At 42.0% G+C, this 25,832-nt stretch overlaps 1 protein-coding gene across 1 annotated transcript in view; it reads right to left on the bottom strand.

Moving 5' to 3' along the window:
• GRIN2B (glutamate ionotropic receptor NMDA type subunit 2B) overlaps window positions 1–25,832 on the bottom strand; it is a 969,425-nt gene that overhangs the window by 214,177 nt on the left and 729,416 nt on the right. The window contains exon 6 of the mRNA XM_077452507.1: window positions 4,570–4,778. Within this exon, the coding sequence (XP_077308633.1) occupies window positions 4,570–4,778 (209 nt within the window). The remainder of the gene's footprint in view (window positions 1–4,569; window positions 4,779–25,832) is intronic.

Genomic DNA, 25,832 nt, shown 5'->3' with positions numbered 1-25,832 from the left:
TTTTAGATGATCTCCCTCAAATACAATCTCAACTAATAAATGCACACCCCACCCCTTGCCTTATGTGTCTAAATGGGAGTAGGAACTACAACAACCCCTAAATCGCAATTGGCTGCCACAAATCTGGGCCACCACAAAATCATGCAGTAGAAATGCAGCAGTGGTGGAGGTCAACTATAAAGTACTGCTCAGATGGTATATAGTCCCCAGTAGACTAGCACATTGCTCTGCCGATTTTTCTGCTTACTGTTTTTCGTGGTTTCTCAAAGCATGGAACTTTTTTCACACTTTGTGGTCATGCCCAGTGGCCCAATGATTTTGGCAGCAAGTACACCTCTTCCTCAGTGCTCTTTTTCTTCCAACCCCAGTCTTGGATCCACTTGAAGCCTTAATGAATCACAGACCAGAGGGTCTTTCTAAATCTCAGTGTATTCTAATGACTCACATTCTAACTGCTGCCAATCAAGGCCTAGCCAAAACCAGGCAATCACCAAGTATTCCCTTCTCAAAAGTAAAAAAAGAGAGTGCATTGGAAAATTAAAAATTGACGGCCTGCCTGCAAAATACCATGCCCAGTCTGGGGACCTTGGATCACAATGATCCCAAGCAACTTTGATCACAGACTTCTGGATTTGTGATGCCATATCATCGATCACCCGGATGACCCCCCCAAACCGACATTTTCTCCACCTCTCCCCTTCCTCCGTGATCTTCAGTGTGTAATGAATTGATACTCCCCTCATCCTCCTCCCTCCCTGCTCTTCTTTATTGTCGTCTTTCGTTTATTTTCCTCTCTTCTTTTTGGCGGTACAACTTTCTAACATAACTTGAAAGGCCACAGTATTTTATGCTGCCATCCTGTATAGTTGTTCTATGTAACTATTCCTAACAACTTAAGTCCTACATCTATTGTTTGAATACCCTGTATCTATATTGTATAGGGTCTCTTATACTGAATATTTCTGATACGGTAACGGCAAACCCCTGTATCTTTGTTAATGCTATGTTGTATCCAACAACCTATAAAACTTTATTGAAAATTTTAAAAATTATTGAGCAAGGAACAACAATGTTTTAATTCCATTTCAAAAAAGGAAATTTGCACCAGGTCCCATCTAAATCCATTTTATCATAATTTCCTTTGAGTCCATTCAAGTCCTTATTCCATTTTCTAAGCCCTGATGAAGGAGGAGTTTTGCTGCCCCCGAAAAATGTTGACTGTTTTTATGGAGGTTTTTTATGGTGTTATGAACAATTTGCACTGTTTCACTTTGTGGTTTACAGCCTATTTGTATAGTTTGGGTAGAGAAAGAAGAGGCATCCTCATTGCCAATCTTGTTATGTCCTATAGCCTGGGAGACAGAGTGCTTTGATAACAAGTTCAGGCTTAAATAAAACACCTCTAGATTTATGAAGAATCACAAGTTCCTGAACTGAAATCAGCACTGAAGTTATATAAACACAGGAAAGCCACAAGCCAAGGCTGCTGGGAAATTCAGACAAACAGCAATTTGCAATAAGCAGTCTCCATTACCGCATACGATGCTGTGGATGGTCGCACGATAGCAGGTGACAATTTACGCTTAAGAATTTTTTTTTTTTAAATGAAACTACAGAATACCTAGGAGCAGATGGATTGAGAAACACATTTTTTTTCATGTTCTGAGTTCAGCTTTAAGAGTTTAGTTTAGAACAAAGTGTAGAGAACCTGACACTAATACTCTCATGCTTGCCCTAAACATAAAATGATTTTCATTTGTTCTGACTGTTTACATTCAATAAATAATCTAAGGATCTAGGGACACTCTAAAACCTCAGCAGACACCTCCTGGCCATTTGATCTTGGGGGAAGAACTGATCATCTGAAATGTATTTTCCTCGACAAACATTGTTGCCAGAAACAGTAACAGCAGCAGGGATGTCTGTCAAAGCTTAAAAATGCACGCTCAGCCAAACCAGCACGTTAATTATTCTACAAAATAAAAGAATCTTGGCTGAATCTTCTGTTGACCATCCCATGGCCAGGTGTGTCCTTGTTGGTTTTTACACATTACAAAACCAGACTTTATCTGCTTCAGAATAACCTAGCATTTACAGAATTATACAATTATGTTGTTAAAACTCTCTAATTAAAGGTGTATAAACATAAAAAATGTTTCTAGCAGTAAAACAGCAGTCTTTGTTTTTTCTGAGTCCCCTCGTAACAAGTTTATTACCTGGTGGTCAAGCCAATAAAGCAGGAACCGGATGACTTTCAGTCAATGTGTACAGCTGTGTGTTCAACAGAAGCTGATCTAATGACCGGATTCTGTAGAATGACCATGTTGAAAATGACTGCAAGCGCTGATCAATATATACTGATGGGGATTTAGGCAAATGGGCAATAGAATGCGTCTCAACAAGAGAGATCCCTGCATAAACATTGTTTTTGTTGATGCGTGGATATGTCAGTTGTTTTAGTTTTTTCTTTTGTTCAACCCGCTGGTTGAATGTAAAAAATAACTGTATGCATGTACCCATGCATGTAGTCTGTTATTTTTTCAACTTCCTTTAACAAACCGAGAGGCAGTTAGAAGGCTGAGACAAAGAGGCGGATTTTCTAAAGGCAAAAAGACTGTGCACTTTGCAAGTGAGGTTGCATTAATTTTCCCCAGACCTTAGTCATTGTTGTGAAGCTTCACTTAGTAAAGAATACCCAACCAGGGAAAGGAAAATGCAAGGAAATTACAAAAAAAAACACTTTTGCATGCACATGATTGGGTGATGGAAATCAGAGCACTTTGTCACATTAAGCTCTTGGGGAAATTAGTGCAACTGTACTTGTAAAGTGAAAAGTATTTTTTCCTTCAGCAAATCAACCCCAAACCACCCTGATCGGTGCTCAGATTTTATTGATTTATGTAAAACCTATCCCACAAGGAAAGACATGAATGTTGTAACTGCTTAACAGCAGGAGTTGGGTTTTAAGTGGTTAGTTGCCTATGAAAAGTCAATTTAAATCTACTAGCCCCCCCCCCCCCCCCCCACATGATTGTAAAGGATTTTTGTTTTTAAATAACAAATATTTTATACTTACTTGCTCTATGCAATGATTTTGCACAGATCAGCCCCAAACCTCCTCTTCTGAGGTCCCCCATCAACGGTCTTAGCTACCCCTCTTTTTTGAGTGTCCCTATAGTAAGCCGACTACTATGGGGCCACTTGTGGTGGCTCAATCTATTGCCCTCCCCCCCCAGGCCCACCCCCCTAGGCCCATAGAAATAGTGTCCCCACTCAAAAATGTCAGGGCGAGTCCTAAACAGCAAGGGATGTGGCCTTGACAGGAAGGGGTGGGTCATATTCAAATTAAGGGGTGCACGAGTTTAGTCAGGCCTAAGGCAACACAAAACCTAAATGCGCTACTGTATACAACCTAATATACATAGCAAAGTCTGGAAGAAATTCTCTATAGAATCAGAACAAAAAAACACCAATCTCACATGGAATGATTCATTTTTCCATACCCTGATATATGGATGATTTCCTTTGCCCCTTTTGAAGGGAACTATGAGGAAACAAGGTAAAGGTGTGCATATACATTTTGTGTTATTGATTGTTGAAGGTTTTCTATTCACTCATGTGCTAGCTGCTTATCTATTATACAGCGCTCACTTCATTTTGTTTTTAAAGGTGTGCATATAGTGCAGGGTTTTGTTTTCTTCTTGCCACTAACAGATACACTAGCCTCTAAGGTAAGTAAACCAAGAACCCCCAACCTGTTCTTCTCTTTGTGACAGCCAGTGTTTACATCCTCAGTGTGAAAAACTCTGATGCTGGCCACGTCTGTACAGTAACATCCCATATACATAGTTTAGGGAGACTGTACTTCTAGTGACTATTGTACAAGTACAGCTCTATTTATTTCTTTGTCAAGTTACTACACTGATGATATGAGCATCACAATAAGATAAGCATACAACGGAATGGAGAGGTTCCAGGATAGATTTGCTTAAATTGCTGAAATTTGTAACAAAAATGTAGCTGTACTTTAGGCAAACACGCCATGCCCTGCATGAGCAAAGCACAGATTTTTTTTTCTATTATGGAAGAAAATAATGCTGACATCTACAAATAATACAGCAAATGGTGGCTATCTTGAGGTCAATGGAAGGCTGAGACGTCTTGATGTTTAGTAAAATTAGTACTGCAACTGGGGATAATTGCAACCCTGACCGGGATGTAATAACACAAAATTCAGAAGACACTGCTGTTCCAACGCACAAACAGCCTGTAGGTACAGCAAAGTAATGTAATGTAATCAAAGATACAGCAGAAACTATTAAAAAAAACACCACTGCCTAGATGTTGGGTATATAACAAGAATTCTTCAGTCACATCCCAAACATAACCTCCAAAAACAATATAATTGTTTGTATATAGGGTTATTATTGCTAACATCTCACAAGCCCCCCCCCCATTCAACTTTACATCCCTTCAACCAAGTAGATATTGACTTTCATATTTAATTATTTTTAATGTTAGCATACCAAGTTAAGTTATAATGTCAAATCAAACACATATATTACATACTCTATACGTATCTGCTTGCGACAAGGAACAGTGTTTCTCATGCAGGTTCCACTTAATGGATCAACATCTTCAACAATAACAAAAGGAGCTTCCTCTAATGTTACTATGCTCAGATGTTCATCTTTATGTTCCTCGGAGTCGGGGTACAGTTCAAATACTGGCCACACATAATATTTCATTTGTAGACCACGGTCCTTGTACTTTCCAACCTAAAAAAATAACAAAGAACAGGATTTACTAATCAAAGTAATAATAAAAACACTTTGAAAGACAATTTTGATCAAACATAGAAAACAATTCTTTTATTTCTTTTACAGATTGATTAGACTTAGTAATGGACAGGTTAGGTTACTAGTTATGAGAGTCCTAAAGAACAACTGGGGTCATGATTTTGAAACTTTCGGGCACCTTCCCGCCTATTTTACCAAGTCACAGTTTTAAAGAAGGACAATTAAAATGTCCCCTGTAATTCTGTAAAGAGACTTAAAAAAACATGATCTAATAATGGCTCCTGAAGATTGTTTTGGAAAACACTGAGCTAAGTGTTGCAACTGTAATATTTTTCCCCACTGAAAATACAGTAATTGTAAAATGTTCCATGTAATATTTCAATCATCACAAGGAGAGTGCAGAGTGCTTCGGGCATAAGGATCCTTGATCCCTATAGTGATAAGCAGCTGTCATTAATACAAGCAGCAGTTTCACACAAAAACAAGGAAGAAAACTGTGCATGTACCTTTCTTTGCCATTTTTGACCATGCTGTTTTCACTTCTGCTTGAGTGAATGACAGCTGAGCGTCAGAATTCTTGCAGCTGCTCCTTCCAAAAAAAAATAGAACTATTTAAAATAATAAACCTGCATGCTTTTTTTTACAGTAAAAGTAATCAGCTTCCATAAAATAACGATTGATAACAAACTGTGGTCAACATGTAAATTCTGCTGTTAAATCACATCTGTTGTTAAATACTGTCAATACTGTCAGATTTTGACCAAATCATCCAGTCAAATATTTCTATTTTGCTCGGCAAGTGCAGTTGCTCCAGAGCTTAGTAAATGAGTAGAAGCTCTGCTGACTTCCATCATCCAATCATGTGCAAGCAGAAATGTTGTCTTTTTATTTCCATCCCACGTGATTGGGTACTCTTTGCAAAGTGAAGCTTTACCTCATTTACTAATCTCTGGAGCAACTGCACTTGCAGAATGCTTGCAAAGTGTCCAGTCTATTTGCCTTTAGTAAATAAACTCGTTTGTGTCTAACTTTCTTGGCTAACACTTCCCAAGACAAAGAGTGGAATTGGTTTTACCTGACATGCAACACAATCATTTGACGTGTCACCTAACACGAATAGTAGACTAGTAGATCTAAATCTTCAAAAAAGGATGTTTTTTTTAGTGCAATCTGTTGCCTTTCACCTTGTCTACCATCATAGCTCCCAACTATCCCTGATTTGTAGGGACTGTCCCAGATTTGGAACAATGTCCCTCTGTCCCTCAGTTTCTCCTCATTTGTCCCTCATTTTGGTCTGATCTCTATAGTTGTATATAAAATGCACTTTTTATCTATCAAAAAGTGTTTCCCAGCACTAAACCATTCATCTGATTTCTAAATTGCTTCATTTGTAAATTCCAAAAGCCAATATGAAGGAATAGTAGTGGTAAAAAAAGCACTTGTGGGTTAAACCAATCTTGTTTTTTTGTACAATTCTCCTATAAGGGTGTGTGGCAAGGGGTGTGTCCTATGCTTGCATGCTTTTGCTGATAGGTGTCCCTCATTCCCATCTCAAAAAGTTGGGAGGTATGCCTACCATGCCCTGACTCCTTGCCCCTTCCAGCAGTAAAAGATTAGAGTTGGGCCAAACACCCCCCAGTTCGGTTCGTACCACAACTCTCGGACATGTAAAAAGTTCAGACCCGAGCCTCAAACTCTACTAAAGTCTATAGGACCCACACTTGAAAAGTCAAAAGTCCCCATTTTGAAGGCTTAGATGCAAGTTATTGGCCATAAAAAGGGTATGGGGGCCTGGGTACTGGCCTGGGGGACATGCATCAAAGCAATTTTTTTTTGTTTAAAAGATAGTATTTAAAAGAGCAGTGATTTTAATGATACTTACAATAAAAGTGAAAAAATACTTTAAATATAGTGTCTGGGGGGGGGGGGGGGGGGGGTCTCATTAGTCTGCCTGTAAAGTGATGCATCTGTACCATGTATAGAACCTGCTGCAGCAAAACTGACATATATAAAGAAAAGAAAATTACATTTAAATAGATTTTCCTGACTTCAGTCCATTTCTGGAAATACAAAAATGTAAAATAAAAATAAAAATGTGTGGGGTCCCCGTCCCCTCAATCCATACCAGGCCCTTTGGCCACACCAAAATGTAAAAAAATAAAAAATGGTGTGGGATGCCCCCCAAAATCCATACCAGACCTTTATCTGAGCATACAGGTCAGGAAAGGGGGAGGACAAGCAAGCCCCCCCACCCTACTGAACCATACCAGGTCACCCTAAAGCACCTTGTCCCCATTTTGATGGGGAAAAGGGCCTCTTCCCAACAACCCTGGGCTGTGGTTGTGGGGGTCTGCTTATGAAATCAGGAAGCCCCCTTTAACAGGGGGGGGCCCAGATTCCACCCCCCCCATGTGAATGAGTATGGGGTACAACCCATTCACCGAAAAAGTGTCAAAAAGAAATAGAAACACACAGTTTTTATAATTCCTATTTAACCACTTAAGCTCCAGAAGATTTGCCCCCTTAATGACCAGGCCATTTTTTTGTGATACAGCACTGCGCCGTTTTAACTGACAATTGTGCGGTCGTGCGACATTTTACCCAAACAAAATTGATGTCCATTTTTCCCCACAAATAGAGCTTTCTTCTGGTGGTATTTGATCACCTCTTTGGTTTTTATTTTTTGTGTTATAAACCAAAAAAAAAGCATACATTTTGAAATATAGGTTTTACTTTTTGCTATAAATAATACCCCCCCCCCAAAAAAAAAAAAAAAAATAACTTTTCTTCCTCAGTTTAGGCCCATATGTATTCATGTATTCTTCTACATATTTTTGGTAAAAAAAATATTTTATTTAGATTTTTTTTACTAGTAATTGTGGCGATCTGCAATTTTTATCAGGCTTGTGACATTGCAGCAGACAGATCGGACAACTTTGATACTTTTTTGGGACCATTATTTATACAGCTATCAGAGGTATAAATAGCCACTGATTACTATATAAATGTCACTGGCAGGGAAGGGATTAACACTAGGGGGCAATCCAGGGGTTAAATGTGTTACCTAGGGAGTGTTTCTAACTGCGGGGGGATGGGACTCCCTGGGGGAGGAGACCTATTGTTGTTCCTAAGCATTAGGAACAACTGATCAGTCTCCTCACCCCTGACATAATGGAGATCTGTCTATTTACATTGACAGACCTCCGTTCTGTCTCTCTCAGGAGCCATCACGGGTGCCCGGTGTACATCGTGACCACCGGGCGAGAGCCCCCTAGTGCTCTTAATGCGGCCAACATACAGCTACGATGGCTCGCCCAGGTTAGCCAACCTGCCACAGTATAACTGCGGTTGCTGGTCGGGAACCAGTTAAAAAAAAAACATGCCCCCGATGTACATCCATCGTCAATCACAGCGCCCCCTGCACCGCCAGACCCAAAAAAAGAAAAAAGAAAGCTCCACCCACGATGAAGGTTAACTACCGTTTTCCTGCTCTGCCATCTGACAGTCCTTAAATAGGTAAGGGGCGGAGCCACCTGGCAACGTCACCTTGCGGCACTGTCCCTTACTCAAAAGTTGAACCTCCGCTTAACTGACTCCTCCTTCCCCCCTTCTGATTCAACATATGGCACCTTTCAGTGGGGAGGGGGAACAGGTAACTGTTTTTGACAGGTTCCTGTCCCAAATTCCATAAGACCGTGCTGTGGCACCATACTTTGGATGTTTGCCCCCCCCCCCGCCTCCTTTCTCCACCACCAGGCATGCGCAGTAGGGTTCCCTTATGAATGGAGGCGGCAGCACCCGAGAGCCGATCTGAAATTCAGCTGGGGTGCCGACATCACAGGAACCCTGGACAGGTAAGTGTCCTGATATAGTATTTGTAGCTGCTGACATTTCGTGGGGGCCAGAAACTCCTCTTTAAGAACTGTCAAATGGCGGAGCAGGCAGTTGGCGGTTAGCCTTTGCTGCGGGCGGAGCTTTTTTTTCCTTTTTCTGGGTTCGACGGTGCGGCTTCTGGGTTCGACGGTTCGACGGTAGCTGTACATCTGCTGTGGTTCACAGGAGTGCAGTTTGTTCTGCGCTTCTGTGACCTATTTTCAGCAAACAGCAGGCTGAAGCCCACTGCCGGCTGATGTCACAGAGCCGGTCCAGGCTTGGGAAAGATCACAACCATATGGTTGGTATCAGCCCAAATGCCTAGACCGGCACCCAGCTCAGATTCTCAGTGAGCCGCTGAGAGCCTGAGCCAGTAGCTCCCGCCTCCTCCACATGCCAGCGCTTCAGTTAATGCGGGGGGGGGGGGGCAGAACTCTGAGAACTCAGCAATCAGAGGTGTTTGATTGCTCGGTTCTCAATCTTAGAGCCGGCAGGGACAGATGCAGCATTGAACCAAACCGAACTGATGCTGCATCCACCTAGATAAGTATGATTCTACAATAAAAAAAATACCCATACTTCTCTTTTAATGACATTGGCTGTATGTACCTTGTACTTGACTTATAGCCCTTTTCAAAAGGTTTAGTAAGAATGTTATAGAAAAAACAAAATGTGGGCCCTGAGTGTTCAGAATGAAAAGCATCTCCACTTCTCTTTTTTCTTTTTTTTTATTGTAATCAAGCAATTTAATTGCAATAAAATACATATGTTAAAAAATGTTGGTTTGTTTTTATTTTCCTTTTACACTTTACATCTTAACCTGTTGCTGACGACGTAACCTCTCTACCGGAGCATCTTAATACACACATATCACACATGCATTTATGGTGCTGTGCTTCCACACACAGTGACCAAACTGTCACAAACAGCTCTCGTCCTCTTGATCATGTGACCACTGTGATAGCGATTTACAGTTATGATTTGATTAGAAAGCCTGCACCACCTTCCTAAACTATGACCCAGTTAAAAGCCCCACATGAGGGAGCGGAAGGGGTTAAGACCAGTCTGTTTTTTATAGTTATTGTTGCTTTCCATGATAAAAAACAAAACAAAAGCCCACAATGCATGAAAAACAAGTATTAACTATTTCAGCCATTCTGTGAGAGAAGAGAGAGCAGCAGCAGAGAGAGGAGTGAGTCTCTCTCCACCCCCTCCTCTATTTCTTTCTCTCCCCCCATCTCCCTCACTCTTCCCCAACAGCATATGGTGAAAATGATATTTTTTCCAAATTTCACATGACCCACTTTAAAAACGCTTATCAACGCAAATGGGCATAAGCATGGGTTACCGTGCTTATACTCGTTTACAAGCATTTGGCATTTGAAATACTGGTAAACTACAGTCCTGAACACGATTTTTCTGCTTTCAAAAAATGCCAGTAACCTCAACTGCCTCTAAACTACTAAACAAATGAATGTACATGTACACATAAGATAACATTGAGGAGAGTTCTGGGGCTGCTGAAAAAAATGCCCAATTCTTCCTAAATGTGAGTTTAGCAGCTGCAGTGTACATGAGGCCCAACAAGGAGATAAGAGGTATGTTTAGTCATAATTTTTTCACCCCTCTTAAATTTCACTTAAGATTCAGACTTTATTTAAACTGGGAAAATAAGTGAATCCTGAGTAAAACTTGTGTGAGTCTTGGGTGAAAACATAAATAAATCCCTAAGGCCTAATGTACAAGGGATGCTCAGGCAAACTCTTCTGAATGTTTTTCTTGAAAGCTTGAAACTGGCATTTAAAAGCGCCCATTTAGCTGCGTTTGCATGCCGCGTTTAGTCGCGTGCACATCTAGGAGCATTTATTTAAGATAACATCATTAGACCCTCAAATAAAATAGGACACCTTTAAAAATGCTTCTAAATGAAAACGTGCCTAAACGCTGGTACCGTCTGAAATGTTGGCGTCTGAACCCATTACTTTGCCTTCAAAGAAAAGCCTATAAATGCAACTGCCTAAAAAACTACATTAACCTCCCTGGCGGTATGATTATTTCAGATTTTAGGTGCTGAAAGCAGTACCGTTATTTTGCATGAAAATTTGGTGTTTTATATTGTAGGCCTGTAATTCTTAGGAATAACTCACCTAAATCTGTCCAAACCAGAGTCTAGCAGACATCACGGGTATGATAAAGTTTGAAAAATTAAATAATAAATTATAATATAATAAATAACTATAAATAATTATACCAAATAATAATATAACAATAATAAAAAATATTCATTAATGTAATCAAATCAAAAACACAGAAATTTGCTAATTTGCAGAATTGTCACTGTCATTACTTTTCAGTATTTGATGACGGATCTCCCCACAAATCGCTATCGCTAAATTCTGCGAGTGATTCTAATTTATTATCACTGTTTTCTAGCTGGTCTAAAACCTCTTTTGATGCAAAGGGACAGTTTTGGTTGCTATGGACAATCTCCAGTTTCCAGGCAGAAAGAACAGTTTTTATATTATAAAACTGCATGCAGGGCACTGGGGAGACCACTAGGGACAAAGGGGATGTGAAATAATTACATACAGTAATGTAATCTGTAAGATTGCATTATACTGTATGTATAGTGTGTGTTTTACTTTTTGAATTTGGCACCGTTCTCTGTCCCAGTGCGTCGCAACTCTCGCAGGGAACAGAGCCCGGCGATGTGATACAACGAGCGGCCCGCAGTGTGGGGGGACATCGCTGGATCCAGGGGTTAAGGTAAACTCATCCCTTATCCAGTGATGCGATCCCGAGTCTGGCTCGGGGTTACCGCTAATGGTACTGAATTTTCACCCCAAGCAAGACTTGAGAATACCGCCAGGGGGGGGTTAAACGACTGTAAGGTACCTGTGATAGGTAGTGTCCGAAGTGGAGCTTGTGTGCTGAGGATTCAGGTGAAAACGTAGTCAGGCAGATCAGGACGGAAACAGATCAGGCAAATTGGTACACAATAGAAATTCAGAGATTGGTCAGGCAGGCAAAGGTCACACACGAGCTGTCGGTAAAGTACAAAATCAGCAGGCTAGAGAGCAGTCACGAATTCAGGCAGAAGTTCAAATATGGTAGTCAGACTGAAAAAGCAGTCAGCTGCTTTGATTGTAGATTGTCCACAGCTGGCAGGTGGGGCTAGGGAGTCCAAGGTAATGCATCAAACTAAGACAACATAGCTATAACTCCAGAGCTCCTCTGTGGCTCAGCAAGTAATGCCTTATACACATGGTCGGATTTTCTGATGGAAAATGTTCGATGTGAGCTTGTTGTCAGCAATTCCGACCCTGTGTAAGCTCCGTCGGACATTTTCCATCAGAATTTCCATCACACAAAATTTGAGATCTGGATCTCAAATTTTCCGACAACAAAATCCGTTGTTGTAAATTCCGATCAAGTGTACACAATTCCTACGCACAAAGTTCCACGCATGCTTGGAATTAAGCAGAAGAGCCGCACTGGCTATTTAACAAAATTTTTCTTGGCTCGTCGTACGTGTTGTACGTCACCGCATTCTTGCCGTTCGGAATTTACGACAAGATTTTCGTGTGTATGCAAGACAAGTCTGAGCCAACAGCCGTCAGAAAAAATCCATGGATTTTGTCGGAATGTCCGATCAATGTCCGATCGTGTGTGCATATGACTAGAGCTGTGGGACCAGGAACATCCTGGTTCAAATACACCCAGGTACAGTAGGTGCCAGCGATATTGTGTCAATCTCAACACTTTTATCGGCGAGATTGACAACCTGCGAGCCCCATCGCGGGAGCCAGTGCTGAGCCGGCTCGCATCGGGAAAGGAAAAATGTTTCTTTTCTTTTCCCAATGAGCGACAAGCATCGCTGACATTAAGGCCGGGTTCACACAGGTGCGGTGATCCAAATTGGATTCCCGTCAATACCAGACACTATATTTGGTATGAATCTTGAGGGAGAACTCCACGCAAAATTTTAAATAAAAAACCAGCATACCAGGCCCTTAGGTCTGGTATGGATTTTAAGGGAAACCCCCATGCTGAAAAAAATCAGCAATCCATACCAGACCCCTATCCAACACGCAGGCCAGCCAGTCAGGAAAGGGGGTGGGGACGATTGAGCGCCCCCCTGAGCCATACCAGGCCACACGTGCCCTCAACATGGGGGGGTGCTTTGGGGGAAGGGGGGGCGCCCTCCGCCCCCCCCCCCCAAAGCACCTTGTCCCCATGTTGATCGTTTTTCTCTTCTTCTTCCTTGAGATGTTGACTCGATGCTCTCCCCAACCGCAATGCCAGGGACGCAATGTGTGGTGACTTATATAGGTATAAGGGGTGGGGTCACCAGGTGATGTCACATGGTGACCCCCACCCCTTATGATGTCACAGTCCCAGCATCCCCTGGGACAACATGGGGACCCCCTTTCCTGACCGACCAGCCTGCGTGCTTGGATAGGGGTCTGGTATGGATCTTGGGGGGACCCGTTTTTTTCGGTGTAAGGGCTTCCCCTTAAAATCCCTACCAGACCTGAGGGCCTGGTATTCCCCTGAAGGCATGCAGGTCTTATTAGTGAGGCGACATTGTCGCTGATCTCTCTCGCTCCCTACTACATTTTCCTATTGCAGCCAGCACGAGAACCAGCGCGACGGGATCACGCTGGTTAGAGAAGCCTGTTGCCGGGCACCAGCCTGACAGGATTGTGCTGGAAACACAATATCGGTGGCACCTACTGTACATGACAGGTCCCCTCGCCAGTGAACCCCTCTGGGGGCCTAGTTGGGCTTAGTGGGAAAGGAGGCAGGGAAGTCTCGAATAAGAGCAGGAGCATGCAAATCTTTGGCTGGGACCCAGGAACGGTCTGTGATGGAATATCCCTTCCAATGAACCATATACACTAGGCCACGACCCTGTCTCCTAGAATCACGAATCTTAGAGACTTCAAACTCATTTTGTCCATCAACAAGAACATGAGGGAGGTAGCTGTTGCGTTCTGGAGTAGCAATTGAAAATTGCTTTTTTGAGGAGGGAAACGTGGAATACGGGGTGAATCCTGAGAGAGTAGGGCAATTTCAACCAATAGGAGACTGGCCCGACTCGCGCAATAATTCTGTAAGGACCGATGAATCAAGGGCCCAATTTGGTAGAAGGTTTTTTTAGTCTCACGTATTTGGTTGATAGCCAAATTATGTCCCTTACCACATATGGAGGTATATGGCGTCTTCATTTGCATACTTTTCTGCTGACTTCTGTAGTAATAAGCAAATCTTTTTCCAATGTAGCAGAATATTTTTCACCCACATATCTGCTGCTGGTACACCAGAAGAAGGCTGAAGTAGGGAAAAAGTCTGAGGGTGATAGCCTAGGGCTGCGTAGAATGGTGTGGTATGAAGAGTACTGTGCCAACGGGAATTAATGGCGAACTCAGCCAAAGGCAAATACTCAGACCAGTTGGAGTGTAAGGCATTGACATAATGTCGAAGATAGGTTTCTGGGATCTGATTCATGCATTTGATTTGATCATCTGTTTAAGGGTGATGTGAGGTAGAGAGTGAGAGAGTTACTCCAAGTTTCTTGCAGAATGCTCTTCAGAATCAGGAAACAAACTAGGATCTGCGGTCTAAGATGAAACTGGTAGGTATGCCATGATATCTCACAATATGGTAAAGGAAGAGGGTAGACAGTGCTTCCGCTGTAGGTAATCAAGGGAGTGGCATAAAATTAGACATTTTGGAAAAGTGATCCACTATGACCCATATAGCAGTCATGCCCTCGGACTTGGGTAAGTCTGTAGTGAACTCCATAGTCAAATGGGTCCATGGCTGGTGAGGTGCCGGAAGTGGTTGTAACAGTCCAGTAGGCAATGTGTGAGGTACTTTATTAGCAGCACAAGTTGGACAGGCAGCTACATAGTCAGTAACATCCCTTTTCATATGAGGCAACCAGGCATGACGTTGCAAGGTCTTAAGAGTGATGGTGACACCAAGATGACAGGACACACCATCATGAGCCCAGAGAAGTATAGGTTTTCTGAGGCTAGGGGCTATGAACAGGCGACGTGGTGGTATCTTCAAGTCTTGAGGAACACGACTCTGGGTTTCTTGTAACTGTTTTGAAAGAACGTATGTAAAAAGGCTCCTGCGCTCTATGGCAAAAAAAAAAAAAAAAAGAGAACAATTTTGGAAGTGGAGTGAAAAAAAGGTTCTAATCGGAGCAGCAGACACTGTTATGAGTGAACTCTCAATAAAAATAGAAATGATAGAGGTTGAAGTCCATTCGAGACGTAACGCGTAGGAAATCGGAAGTGACGTTCGTATCTTTTATCGATCCGTCTAGTTGTGTGTGCCTGTTTATTCGCTCCTGTTTGTGAGTAGATATAGTTTGTTTTACAAATAAATTGTTTTACAAATAAATTGTTCTTTTAAAACTACTACACAATGGAGGATATCTTTTACTTGTTATTTTGAGCATTGTTGGTCGGCTAAAACTACAAGGAAGAGTGGCACTGTCAGAAGTCCCAGTCACAGCTCATCTGATCCCCTGGAATTTCCCCTGCAAATTTACTTTCTCGTTGTAACCTTACAGCTGTAAGGTAATTATTTAGGATTATCCACATTAACACGGGATACCGTTTGGAGGAGAGCTACCTTGGCACATTTGCACTTTATGTTTGGTTGTGAAATCACATTTTAGATCTGCACGATTGGACTGTGTATGGGACACTATCGAGATTCACCATTTGTCGTTACAATTTTTTTGCTATTTTTATTTCTTTTCACTAAGGATCATACTGTTGGTTTTTATGCTCTTTGCACTTTTAAACCATTCATAGATATTTTTTTGGACTATTTATTACACTAAGCTATTGATACACAATGTTTGTAGTTTTATTTTAGATGTTAGATTTTTTCCCCCCCTTTTTTTCTGTTTTATCTTAGACGATTCACTCTATTTTATATAGCTATTGCAATCCACTTTTTACACTGTATAGCTGGAGTCCCCCCCGTTTTTTATTGTCCTTTATTATATAGGCACTGGTATGATGCACTATTAATATACTTATATATATATATTTTTTTTTTTCAGATGTTCATCTCTATGCACTTTTTTGCACAGTTTTTTTGATACTTTGTGAATGATTGACAGTCACTTTTTATCACATAAGCTTATTGTTGATGTTTATTTATTTATTGTTTATTTATTTTTCTCTTGGTATTTAAGGAAGCGCAACACACCCTCCCTCTATCATTTCTGTTTTGAAAGAACCATAGAGATCTGTGTGACAATTTTGTGAGGTGGGATTATATACTGCTCGGTAGGTTGATCTTCTTCAGAGGTCGCAAACTGTTTGGAAAGAGCTTTGGCTCTTGTTTTTATGCCCAGGAACATAAGAAAGAACAAAATTAAAATGGGAGAAAAACAGAGCCCCTCAAGCCTGACGTGAGTTCAAATGTCTTGCAGTCTGAAGATACAGCAGGTTTTTATGGTCAGTGAGGATAGAAAAAGGCTTGGGAGCCCCTTCCAGAAGATGTCGCCATTCAGACAATGCCAACTTTCTAGAGAAAAGCGCTACTGGATGGATTCTATCAGACTTAGGCTGTCTTTGGGACAGCACGGCACCTGCTCCTAATTCGGAGGCATCAACCTCAATTATGTACTGGAGATCGGGATTTGGATGCTGAAGAATTGGAGCCTTGATGAACATGTCTTAATTGCTGGAAAGCCGATTCTGCTTCTGAGGACTACACCTTGCAATTTCTACCTTTCTTAGTCATAGCAGTAAGGGAGGCCACAATGGAGGCAAAACCTTTGATGACAAGTCTGTAGTCATTTGCACACCCCAGAAAGCTTTATAGCCCTCTTAAAGTGGTCGGTTGAGGCCATTGCAAGACAGCAGAACGTTTTTGAGGGTCCATTTGGAAATCAACAGCACTTATAATGTATCCAAGGAAAGGAATACGGCTTTGATGGAAACTGCATTTCTCAATCTTCACATAAAGATGGTTTTCTCTCAGTCCTTGTAATACCTGCCTTACATGTGAGATGGGCTCTAGATGAGTTTTGTAAAAGATTAAAATGTCGTCCAAGTATATGATCACAAAACTGTTGCTGAAATCGTGAAAAATGTCATTGGAAGACACAACCCAAATGGCATAACTAGATATTCAAAATGTCCATTACGAGTGTTGAATGCTGTCTTCCACTCGTCCCCGTCTTTAATTCGAATCAGATTATAAGCCCCTCGTAGGTCCAGCTTAGATAAGATAACGGCTTAAGTACAAAAAACAGTTGAATGAGAGGCAAAAGGTAGGAGTCTTTTACAGTAATTTGATTTAACCCTTGATAATCTACACATGTTCGAAGACCCCCATCTTTTTTTTCAACAAAGAAAAAAATCTTCCCCTACTGCAGAGGGTCAGATAAAACCTCTTTCCAAGTTGTCTTTCACATCAGGGCAGCATAGTGGTGTAGTGGTTAGCACTCTCGCCTAGCAGTAAAAATGATCGCTGGTTCAAATTCCAACCACGACACTACCTGCCTGGAGTTTGCATGTTCTCCCTGTGCCTGCGTGGGGTTTCCTCCAGGTACTCCGGTTTCCTCCCACACTCCAAAGACATGCAGGTAGGTTAATTGTCTTCTGTCCAAAATTGGCCCTAGTATATGAATGGGGACCTTGGATTGTGGGCTTCTTGAGGGTAGGGACGAATTTAAGTGTGTGGTGTACAATGTACAGGGATAGGGACAATAGTAGATACTCACTCTGGTTGAACTGGATGGACTGGTGTCTTTATTCAACCTTACTAACTATGTAACTATGTATTCCTCCATGGATTTTTGTTCAGGCAAAGACAGGGGATAGGTCCTTTCTTTGGGAAGAGGTGCTCCAGGAATCAAATTAATTATGCAATCAAAAGAACAATGTGGAGGTAAAACCTCTGCCTTTTGCTTGCAAAATACATCTGCAAACTCATGGTATTCACGGGTCAAGGTAGGTGGGATGGCCACGGAAGCCAATAGACAACAAGAAAGTCTTTTGGGTTGAGACCGTTTGGGTGACAGAACAACCCCCAAGAGGTTAGTTCTACATTTTCCCAATCAAAAGAAAGGTTAGTTTGTTGTAACAATGGGTAACCAAGGATAACGGGCAGAAGTGGGGAATCAATAAGAGACAAGACAACTTCCTCTTTGTGGAGTATGCCTACCTGAAGGGTGATTATCATAGTGTCAAATTTTACAATGCCCTCTCCCAAGGGTTGTCCATTCAGGGTGGTGATGTTCAGGGGTCTAGACTTTGGAACAAATGGGACTTTCTTTTCTTTAGCAAAAGTGTAGTCCAAGAATATGCCAGCAGCTCCAGAATCCCAAAAAGTCTCACAGGAGACAAGTTTAGAGGGCAAATGGATAATTGCGGGAACGGTAATCTTGGCCTTGGAGGATACACCTGTAAGGTCTAACCCAGCTCCTCCAACACTGGTTAGACCCTGCCTTTTACTGGATGAGAAGGGCAGATAGATAACAAATGTCCTTTAATGCCACAGTACAGGCATAGGCCCAATGCATGCCTCCTTTGTTTCTCCAACTCAGTTAGGTGGAAACGGCTTACTTCCATGGGTTACACAGGTGCCTGGGGTTCAGCTGAAGTTCTGTTTTTTGGAAGTTAAGGGACAAACGGTAAACTGGCTTAGGAAACTTGTGAGTTCTAAGTCTCTCTTGGCACCTTTCCTGATACCGGACATCCAGACGATCACATAGCGCTTTGAATTTCTCAAGGTCTTCTGGGGAATCCTTATAGACTAATTCATCCTTGATGTGATCTGTAAGACCTTTTTGGAAGGCTGCACGTAATGCCCTAGAGTCCCAATTAGTCTCAGCAGCCAGGGTAGGGAACTCAATAGCATATTGTGCCACAAACCTGGTACCTTGTTGTATGTCCAAAAGTGAGTACTCATCTGCAGAAGCTCTATCTGGCTTGTCAAATACAGTCTGGAGAGAAGCCAGAAATTTGTCAGCGTCTAGCAGCACAGGATCATTGTGTTCCAGGTATGTAGAGACCCAGGCCAGGGCCTTCCCTTTTAACAAGGAAATTACAAAAGTCACCTTAGCAGACAAAGTGTTAAAAGTCCCAGGGTTATTGCGGAAATGCAAATGGCAAACATTTAAAAAGCCTCTGCAGTCCTCATTATCACCACTAAATTTTTCAGGCAGGGGAAGCTTGGGTGGTACAGAAGAGGTGGGTTGGAGCAGGAGTCTAGACCGTTGCAGAAGGACCAGGCAAGCAAGATTTAAGCATAGTACAAAGTTCATCTAACTTGGCATCCAGGGAAGAAAGATGCTGTTCATGAGTTCCAATGAATTGTCCCTGATGTGAAATTGCCTTAATCTCAGCAGGGCCCACTGTCATTGTAGCCCGTTTGTAATGTAAGGTACCTGTGATAGGTAGTGACCGAAGTGGAGCTTGTGTGCGGAGGATTCAGGTGAAAACTTAGTGAGGCAGATCAGGACAGCAACAGATCAGGCAAAGCAGTACACAATTGAAATCCAGAGAATGGTCAGGCAGGAAAAGGGCATACACGAGCTGGCGGTGAAGTACAAAATCAGCAGGCTACAGAGTAGTCAGGAATTCCGGCAGAAGTTCAAATCCGGTATTCAGAGTCAAAAAGCAGTCAAAACACCCAGGAAGCTAGTCCAAACAAACGGGCACTGAGAGATAGGAAGCGCTGCTATTTATGAGCTGCTTTGATTGTAGATTATCCACAGCTGGCAGCAGTTGAGGCTAGTGAGTCCAAGGTAATGCATCAAACTAAGAGAACATAGCTATAACTCCAGAGCTCCTCTGTGGCACAACAAGTATGACTGCAGCTGTGGAACCAGGTTCAAATACACTCAGGTACATGACAACGACCCTGTGTACATGTACACTTATGCTAACATTGGATGTTCAGGGGCAGCTGAAAAAAGCGTCCAGCTGCCTCTGAACGTCTGTTTACTACCAGCAGTGTACATGAGGCCTAAGAGTTAAGAAAATGGGGTAAACAGATGAATGTATTGCACTTGTATTATTTAGTAATGTATGCTGATAGCAAGGAAAATATGGCAGAATTGTAAAGAAACATGCTTTTTCTGTGAAGGACATAATATTTACGTAACATATAAGGTATGTATGCAACAAGCAGCAGCTAGACAAAGCCATATTCAATTTCCATTTCTAATATTTGTTGACTAGTCCGTTCTCCTTCCGTGCAGATTCCTTACTGCATTAGAACCTTTTGTTGTTGTTACTCTTCTCTAATGGCTCTGATAACAGTCTTGTTTGAAGAATGTCCCAGGAGGAGCAATTAAAATTAACAGGGAACAGCTTGTTAGGAGTTTGTGCCAGACTGGAGAGGGAGAGGGAGGTAAAATTCAACAGGTTTTCGGCTATGGCAGACATTGTGATGGGGACGCTACATTTAATCATAATGTCACCTGTAAATGTATATGTTTTTGGTATTTAGGCGTCATGCACACAGGATGTTTATTTAACTTTCCTTGAAGAAAGTAGAGTTTTTGCAGGAAAAAAACATGTTTAAAGCTTTTAGGAGCTTTTATAGGCATCAAGCTCTTGGACGTTAATTCATTTCATTCTCCAGATTAAATAATGTATTCTGGTCATTAAAATGAATTAATGTTAAAGCACTAATGTTTAGCAGCTTTTAGAAGCTGTAAAAAGCTTCTAGCAGCTTTTAGTAGCTTCAAGCGTTTTCTTTCTAAAAGCTCCTGCCACTAAATTCTGCTAAAAGCCTAAGCCCTTGTACACACGGTCGGACATTCCGGCAACCAAATCCAACGGATTTTGTCCGAAACTGTTGCATACAAACGGTCGACAAAGTTGTCGGAAAATCCGATTGTACATAATGTGATGACGTTATTTCGTTAGGATGGGACTACGTTCAGGCTAGTAGCCAATAGCTTTGGTCTAGGAATTTGATCTGAGCATGCGTGGCACTTTGTCCGTCGGAGTAGGCTACACATGATCAGAGTATGTCCGATTGGAGCATTTTGTCGGAAAATTTTACCGGCAAGTTGGAAAAGTTGGCCCGTCAGAAACAGTCCGATGGAGACCACACACAGTCGGAATATCCGACAAAATGGTCCGATAGGACACATTCTGTCGGAATCTCCGAACGTGTGTACAAGGGCTAAGTGTGCATGGACACATAGGCTAAAGTGGGCTACAAACTAAGAAAATTGGGTGAACGATCGTCCGATTTTCCTCACTGTTTCACAGCAAATCAGAACTGATGAACAAAAAGTTTCTGATCATGTGCAGTCTTTCTTTTCTGATTTTCTTGTACGAAAATCATACGAAAGCGGTACACATTAAATGAAAAATATTTGTTTTGTTCCCAAACGAGAAAAATTTGGGCGTTTGTCCCTTCGGGAATTTTCTTCTGAAAAGTCAGAATCGGGTGTCGAAAGTTGTGTATACTCTATACGAAAATCGTACAAAAATTCTTTGGAGAAAAAGTTCGCCCAATTTTCTTATAATGTGTACGAGCCTTAAAGCTATGAGTGTGTATATTAAATTACATAAATTGTCTTCTCAGTTATGCAAGATATGCCAAGGATAATACAGGTAAAAAAATAAAAAGCAGGAATTTCAGCTGGCTTATTCTCCAATTTTAGAATGAGATTTATTGGAACAGAATTAATTATTCTTTGAATAGGTACTGAAGACAGTGGAGAGCATAGTAACTATTAAGTTTGATTGGGGGGGGGGGGGGAGAGGGGGCATGGGGAGATAAGGAGGTGGAACTACTGGTTAGTAAATTCCATTATTTTGCGTTTTTCTGTATCTTTTGTATTGCATCTTGATCTTTGGTATGATGAAATGAAAAATAAATAAAGACAAATTAAGTAAAAAAAAAACAAAAAAAACTATTAAAGAGGAGCTGCACCTAAAAAAAAAATATTAAAAGCCAGCAGCTACTAATATTGCAGCTGCTGACTTTTAATAAAATCACACTTACCTGTCCCAGGTTCCAGCGATGTCGGCGGCAGATGACGAGCAATCGCTCCTCTCGCTGCTGCCACCGCCGCCATCCTCTGTCAGGGAATCGGGAAGTGAAGCATGACGGCTTCACTGCCCGGTTCCCTACTGCGCATGCTCGAGTCGCGCTGCGCGTCTCTTATGGTCCCCCGCTGTGTCTCTGGGAACTGTGTGTTTCCCAGAACACAACGGGGGGGGGGGGGCGGAGAGTCTGCGGGGGTCTGCGGCGGTCTGGCCGGAAGTGGGTGCAGTTACCTGGATTATCCAGGTAACTGCACCCCCCTCCCCCCTGAAAGGTGCCGATTGTGGCACCGGAGGGGGGGAGGGATCAGATTAGCGGAACTTCCCCTTTAGGGTGAAGAACCGCTTTAAGTACAATAGAAGATCTAATTTAATAATATGTTTACTATGGTCTACTGTGAGGTCATATTTAATAGGAATTATAAACCTTGTTACATTTCAGGCATCATACCTGGTATCTTTTACATTGATTCCAAAGTATTCCAGAGATGCCAAAGGAATAATTATGTCTTTTTATTGAGGTATCAAAAGATGGCATATGCAAGCAAAGATAGGTGTACCCCTCTAAATTTAGATGGGGTTCCACCTGAGAGAAAGAATAAATAATACGATTAAATCAATAATAAATAAGAGGAAGAGAAGCATAAAAAGAAAAAGAGAATAAAGATACAAATAATAACCAAGAAGAAAGGAAAATGAATGAATGAATGTAGTAGCTTTCAAAATGTATTATTTGGGCATCCTTCAGCCACTCTGAGATTCTGCAAGTGGACCCATGAACTTGCGCCCATTGGGAGAACAGGAGTGCTTACTTGGCTTGAGGACTGCTCAATTGGTGAGCAAGCCTCATGGTGCAGTCCTGTAATAAAGTATATTTAAAACCATTTTTTTCAGATAAAGTGAGGAATGGTTAAACCTCTGTAGCCAGCAATCCCTCTGGTTTCTGATTAAGATTGGCTTTAAGTGGATTCATTGGTAGCATACAGGAGAATAGACTGTGCATCATGATATACACTTGTTGCCCATCATTACATTTTAACAGGATTTAAATCAGTGCTTTCACTGGGCCAGAACTAACCCACCGTTTTTTGAGCCATTCCTTGGTGAATTTGATAGTATGCTTCACATCATTATATTCTTAATAGACATGGTTCTGATTTCTAGTTCAATTTTAGGCAGATGATCTCAAATTCTCAACAAGGCATGCCTTGATATAATGCATAATTCGTAGTTGACCAGGCCCTAAAGCAGTAGAACAACTCCAAATAGGGTTACCACCTGTCCGGTTTTCTCCTGGACAGTCTGGTTTTTGAATTATGTGTTCGGGTTTTCATCTGTCTGAGATCCGGACACATTATTCAGACTGGACTGCACAGAGAGTGTCAAGTCTGCTCGATCATCTGATGTGTCTCACCTCCCCAACGGCAGCCTGTTTAAGCACAGTGGATCAAAGCTGCCTCCTCCTTCTCTGCTCTTACACACACACACACACACACACACACACAGGAGGGGGGGGGGGGGGATCAGGGACGCACTGATCGAGGTCTGTAGAAAGATTTTATTATGCTCTGTAGAAAGACAGGGGAGTGGGAGAAAGTGGCTAAAAGGAGAACAACTTAAAAAATATGAAAATTGGTGGAGTGATTGGGGGGATAAGAGGATATGTGTTGAGAGGGCATTTTGGCAGGGGGAAGACTTATGCTAGAAATGTGGCCCTCTCCCCTCACAAAGCACCCCCAGCACATATCTCACCCCTCTACCCGCCCCCGGCACTAGCCCTTTCCCCTCACAAAGTGCCCCCAAGCACAATCCCGACCCCCCTACCTCCCTTTGCACTAGTTCTCTCCCCTCTCAAAGCTCCCCCTAGCATATCAGACCCTCCACCCCCATCTTGCAGTAGCCCTCTTCCCTCCAAAAATGGTCCCTTCCGCACATATCTGACCCCCCCCCTTGCTAGCTCTAGCTCTCTTTCCTCCCAAAGAGACCCCTAGCACATATCTGACCCCCCTATTAGCACATGTTCTCTCCCCTCCCAAAGTGCCCCCCCCAGTACATACCCAAGCCCCCCTTGTTAGTTCAAGCCCTTTCCCCTCCTAAAGTGTCCCCCAGAACACATCTATACCCCCCTGCAAGCACTACCCCTCTCCCCTCCCAAAGCACCACAAAGCACAGATCTGATCCCCCCCCAACACTAGCCCTCTCCCCTCCCAACGAGTCCCACACCCCCATGCTAGCACTGCCCTCTCCCCATGACATATCTGAACCCTGCATTTTGTACATTAAATATTTCTGACCCCTGCATTCTGCGCATAACAGTCACAATTCGGCCACACGCACTGTTCACAGCCATGCACTGTGCCCCATTACTACTCTCTTTCATGCCACCAAAAGTGTCCCAGGTCTTTTACAATCTATTTTACAATAGCCTATACTGCAAAAAAAAAAAAAGCACACTATAGCCGTCGCTATAGTGTTTGGGTTTGGCTTGAAGAAAAGGTGGCGACTCTAACTCCAAACCATTTTTTTTCCATTACCTTTTTTTCCCATCTGGTATAAGATTCTTCTGAAATTATGTCTTCAGTTTGTATTAAACATGTCTAGTGTTACTGTTGCCAAACTACTCTACCTTTGATTCTTCGGGCAATGTTTCAGAAGGCCTACAGTATAAGTTCAATGGTAAACTGTAGTTATGCTCTAATGTAGTTTTTAGATGGCAAAGCTTTTTTTCTTGGCACACCTCCAATGTAGGTTTTACTTGTGCAGTCGCTTTCTAATTGTAGATGGATGCTCTTTGATGCCAGCTGTTACAAGATGTTGCAAGCGTTACCTGCATATCCCACAATTATATTTTGGCATTCTTCGAGAATTGCTTTAGATTAAAAAAATCAGCTGTTGGGCTAATTTTACTGGAAAAGGCAACTTCGCTTGCAAAGTGAACAGCCTATTTGCCTTTAGTAAATCAACCCCTAGCTGTCCTGAGTAGAGAAGCATCTGTACATGCAGCAGTTTACTAATATAGTACAATAAAAAATACTTTTACCAAATCAATCATAAGTTAAATTAATTAAGCAATGTAGAAAGTGAATTGTTCTGTGCAAAGGGCAGTAATCCAGTTAATTACACTTTCTCAAGCAAATAGCAGGACAATTAATAAAAGGTGTTGCTTAACCACTTAAGCCTTGGACCAATTTGCAGCCAAAGGACCAAGCCCCTTTTTGCAATTCGGTACTGCGTCACTTTAAATGACAATTGCGTGGTCATGCGACGTGGCTCCCAAACAAAATTGACGTCCTTTTTTCCCACAAATAGAGCTTTCTTTTGGTGGTATTTGATCACCTCTGTGGTTTTTATTTTTTGCGCTGTAAACAAAAATAGAGCGACAATTTTGAAAAAAAAATAATATTTTTAACTTTTTGCTATAATAAATATTCCCCCAAAAATAAATAAAAGAAATTTTTTTTCCTCAGTTTAGGCCGATACGTATTCTTCTACATATTTTTGGTATAAAAAAAATCGCAATTAGCGATCATTGATTGGTTTGCGCAAAAGTTATAGCGTTTACAAAATAGGGATAGTTTTATGGCATTTTTATTAATAATTTTTTATTATTTTTTTTTTTTTACTAGTAATGGCGGCGATCAGCGATTTTTATTGTGACTGCTACATTATGACGGACACAGCGGACATTTTTGACACATTTTTGGGACCATTGTCATTTATACAGCAATCAGTGCTATTTAAATGCACTGATTCCTGTGTAAATGCCACTGGCAGTGAAGGAGTTAACTACTAGGGGGCAGGGAGGGGTTAAGTACGTGTGTGTTTTTTTTTTAACTGTAGGGCGCGTGGCTTGGTGTCTGATGTCACTGATCGTCTTTCCCTATAACAGGGAACAGACGATCAGTGACAGGCTGAGTAGGAAGCATGGGGAGAGTTTTGTTTACACAGACCTCTCCTCGTTCTTCAGCTCTGTGACCCGATTGCGGGACACCAGCGATCGGGTCCGCTGGTCCCGTGGTCACGGAGCTCAGGACCGGGTCGGGAGTGAACCGCCGTGCCATTCTGCCGACGTATATGTACAGGAGGCGGTCCTTAAGCAGTTAAG

This window comes from Lithobates pipiens, unplaced genomic scaffold, assembly GCF_037356315.1.
Source record: "Lithobates pipiens isolate NorthernLeopardFrog02 unplaced genomic scaffold, aLitPip1_a1.2 Scaffold_23, whole genome shotgun sequence".
In the NCBI taxonomy this organism is placed as follows: domain Eukaryota; kingdom Metazoa; phylum Chordata; class Amphibia; order Anura; family Ranidae; genus Lithobates; species Lithobates pipiens.
The sequence above is the reverse complement of the archived record's forward strand: the minus strand, read 5'-3'. Positions and strand labels throughout refer to the sequence as shown.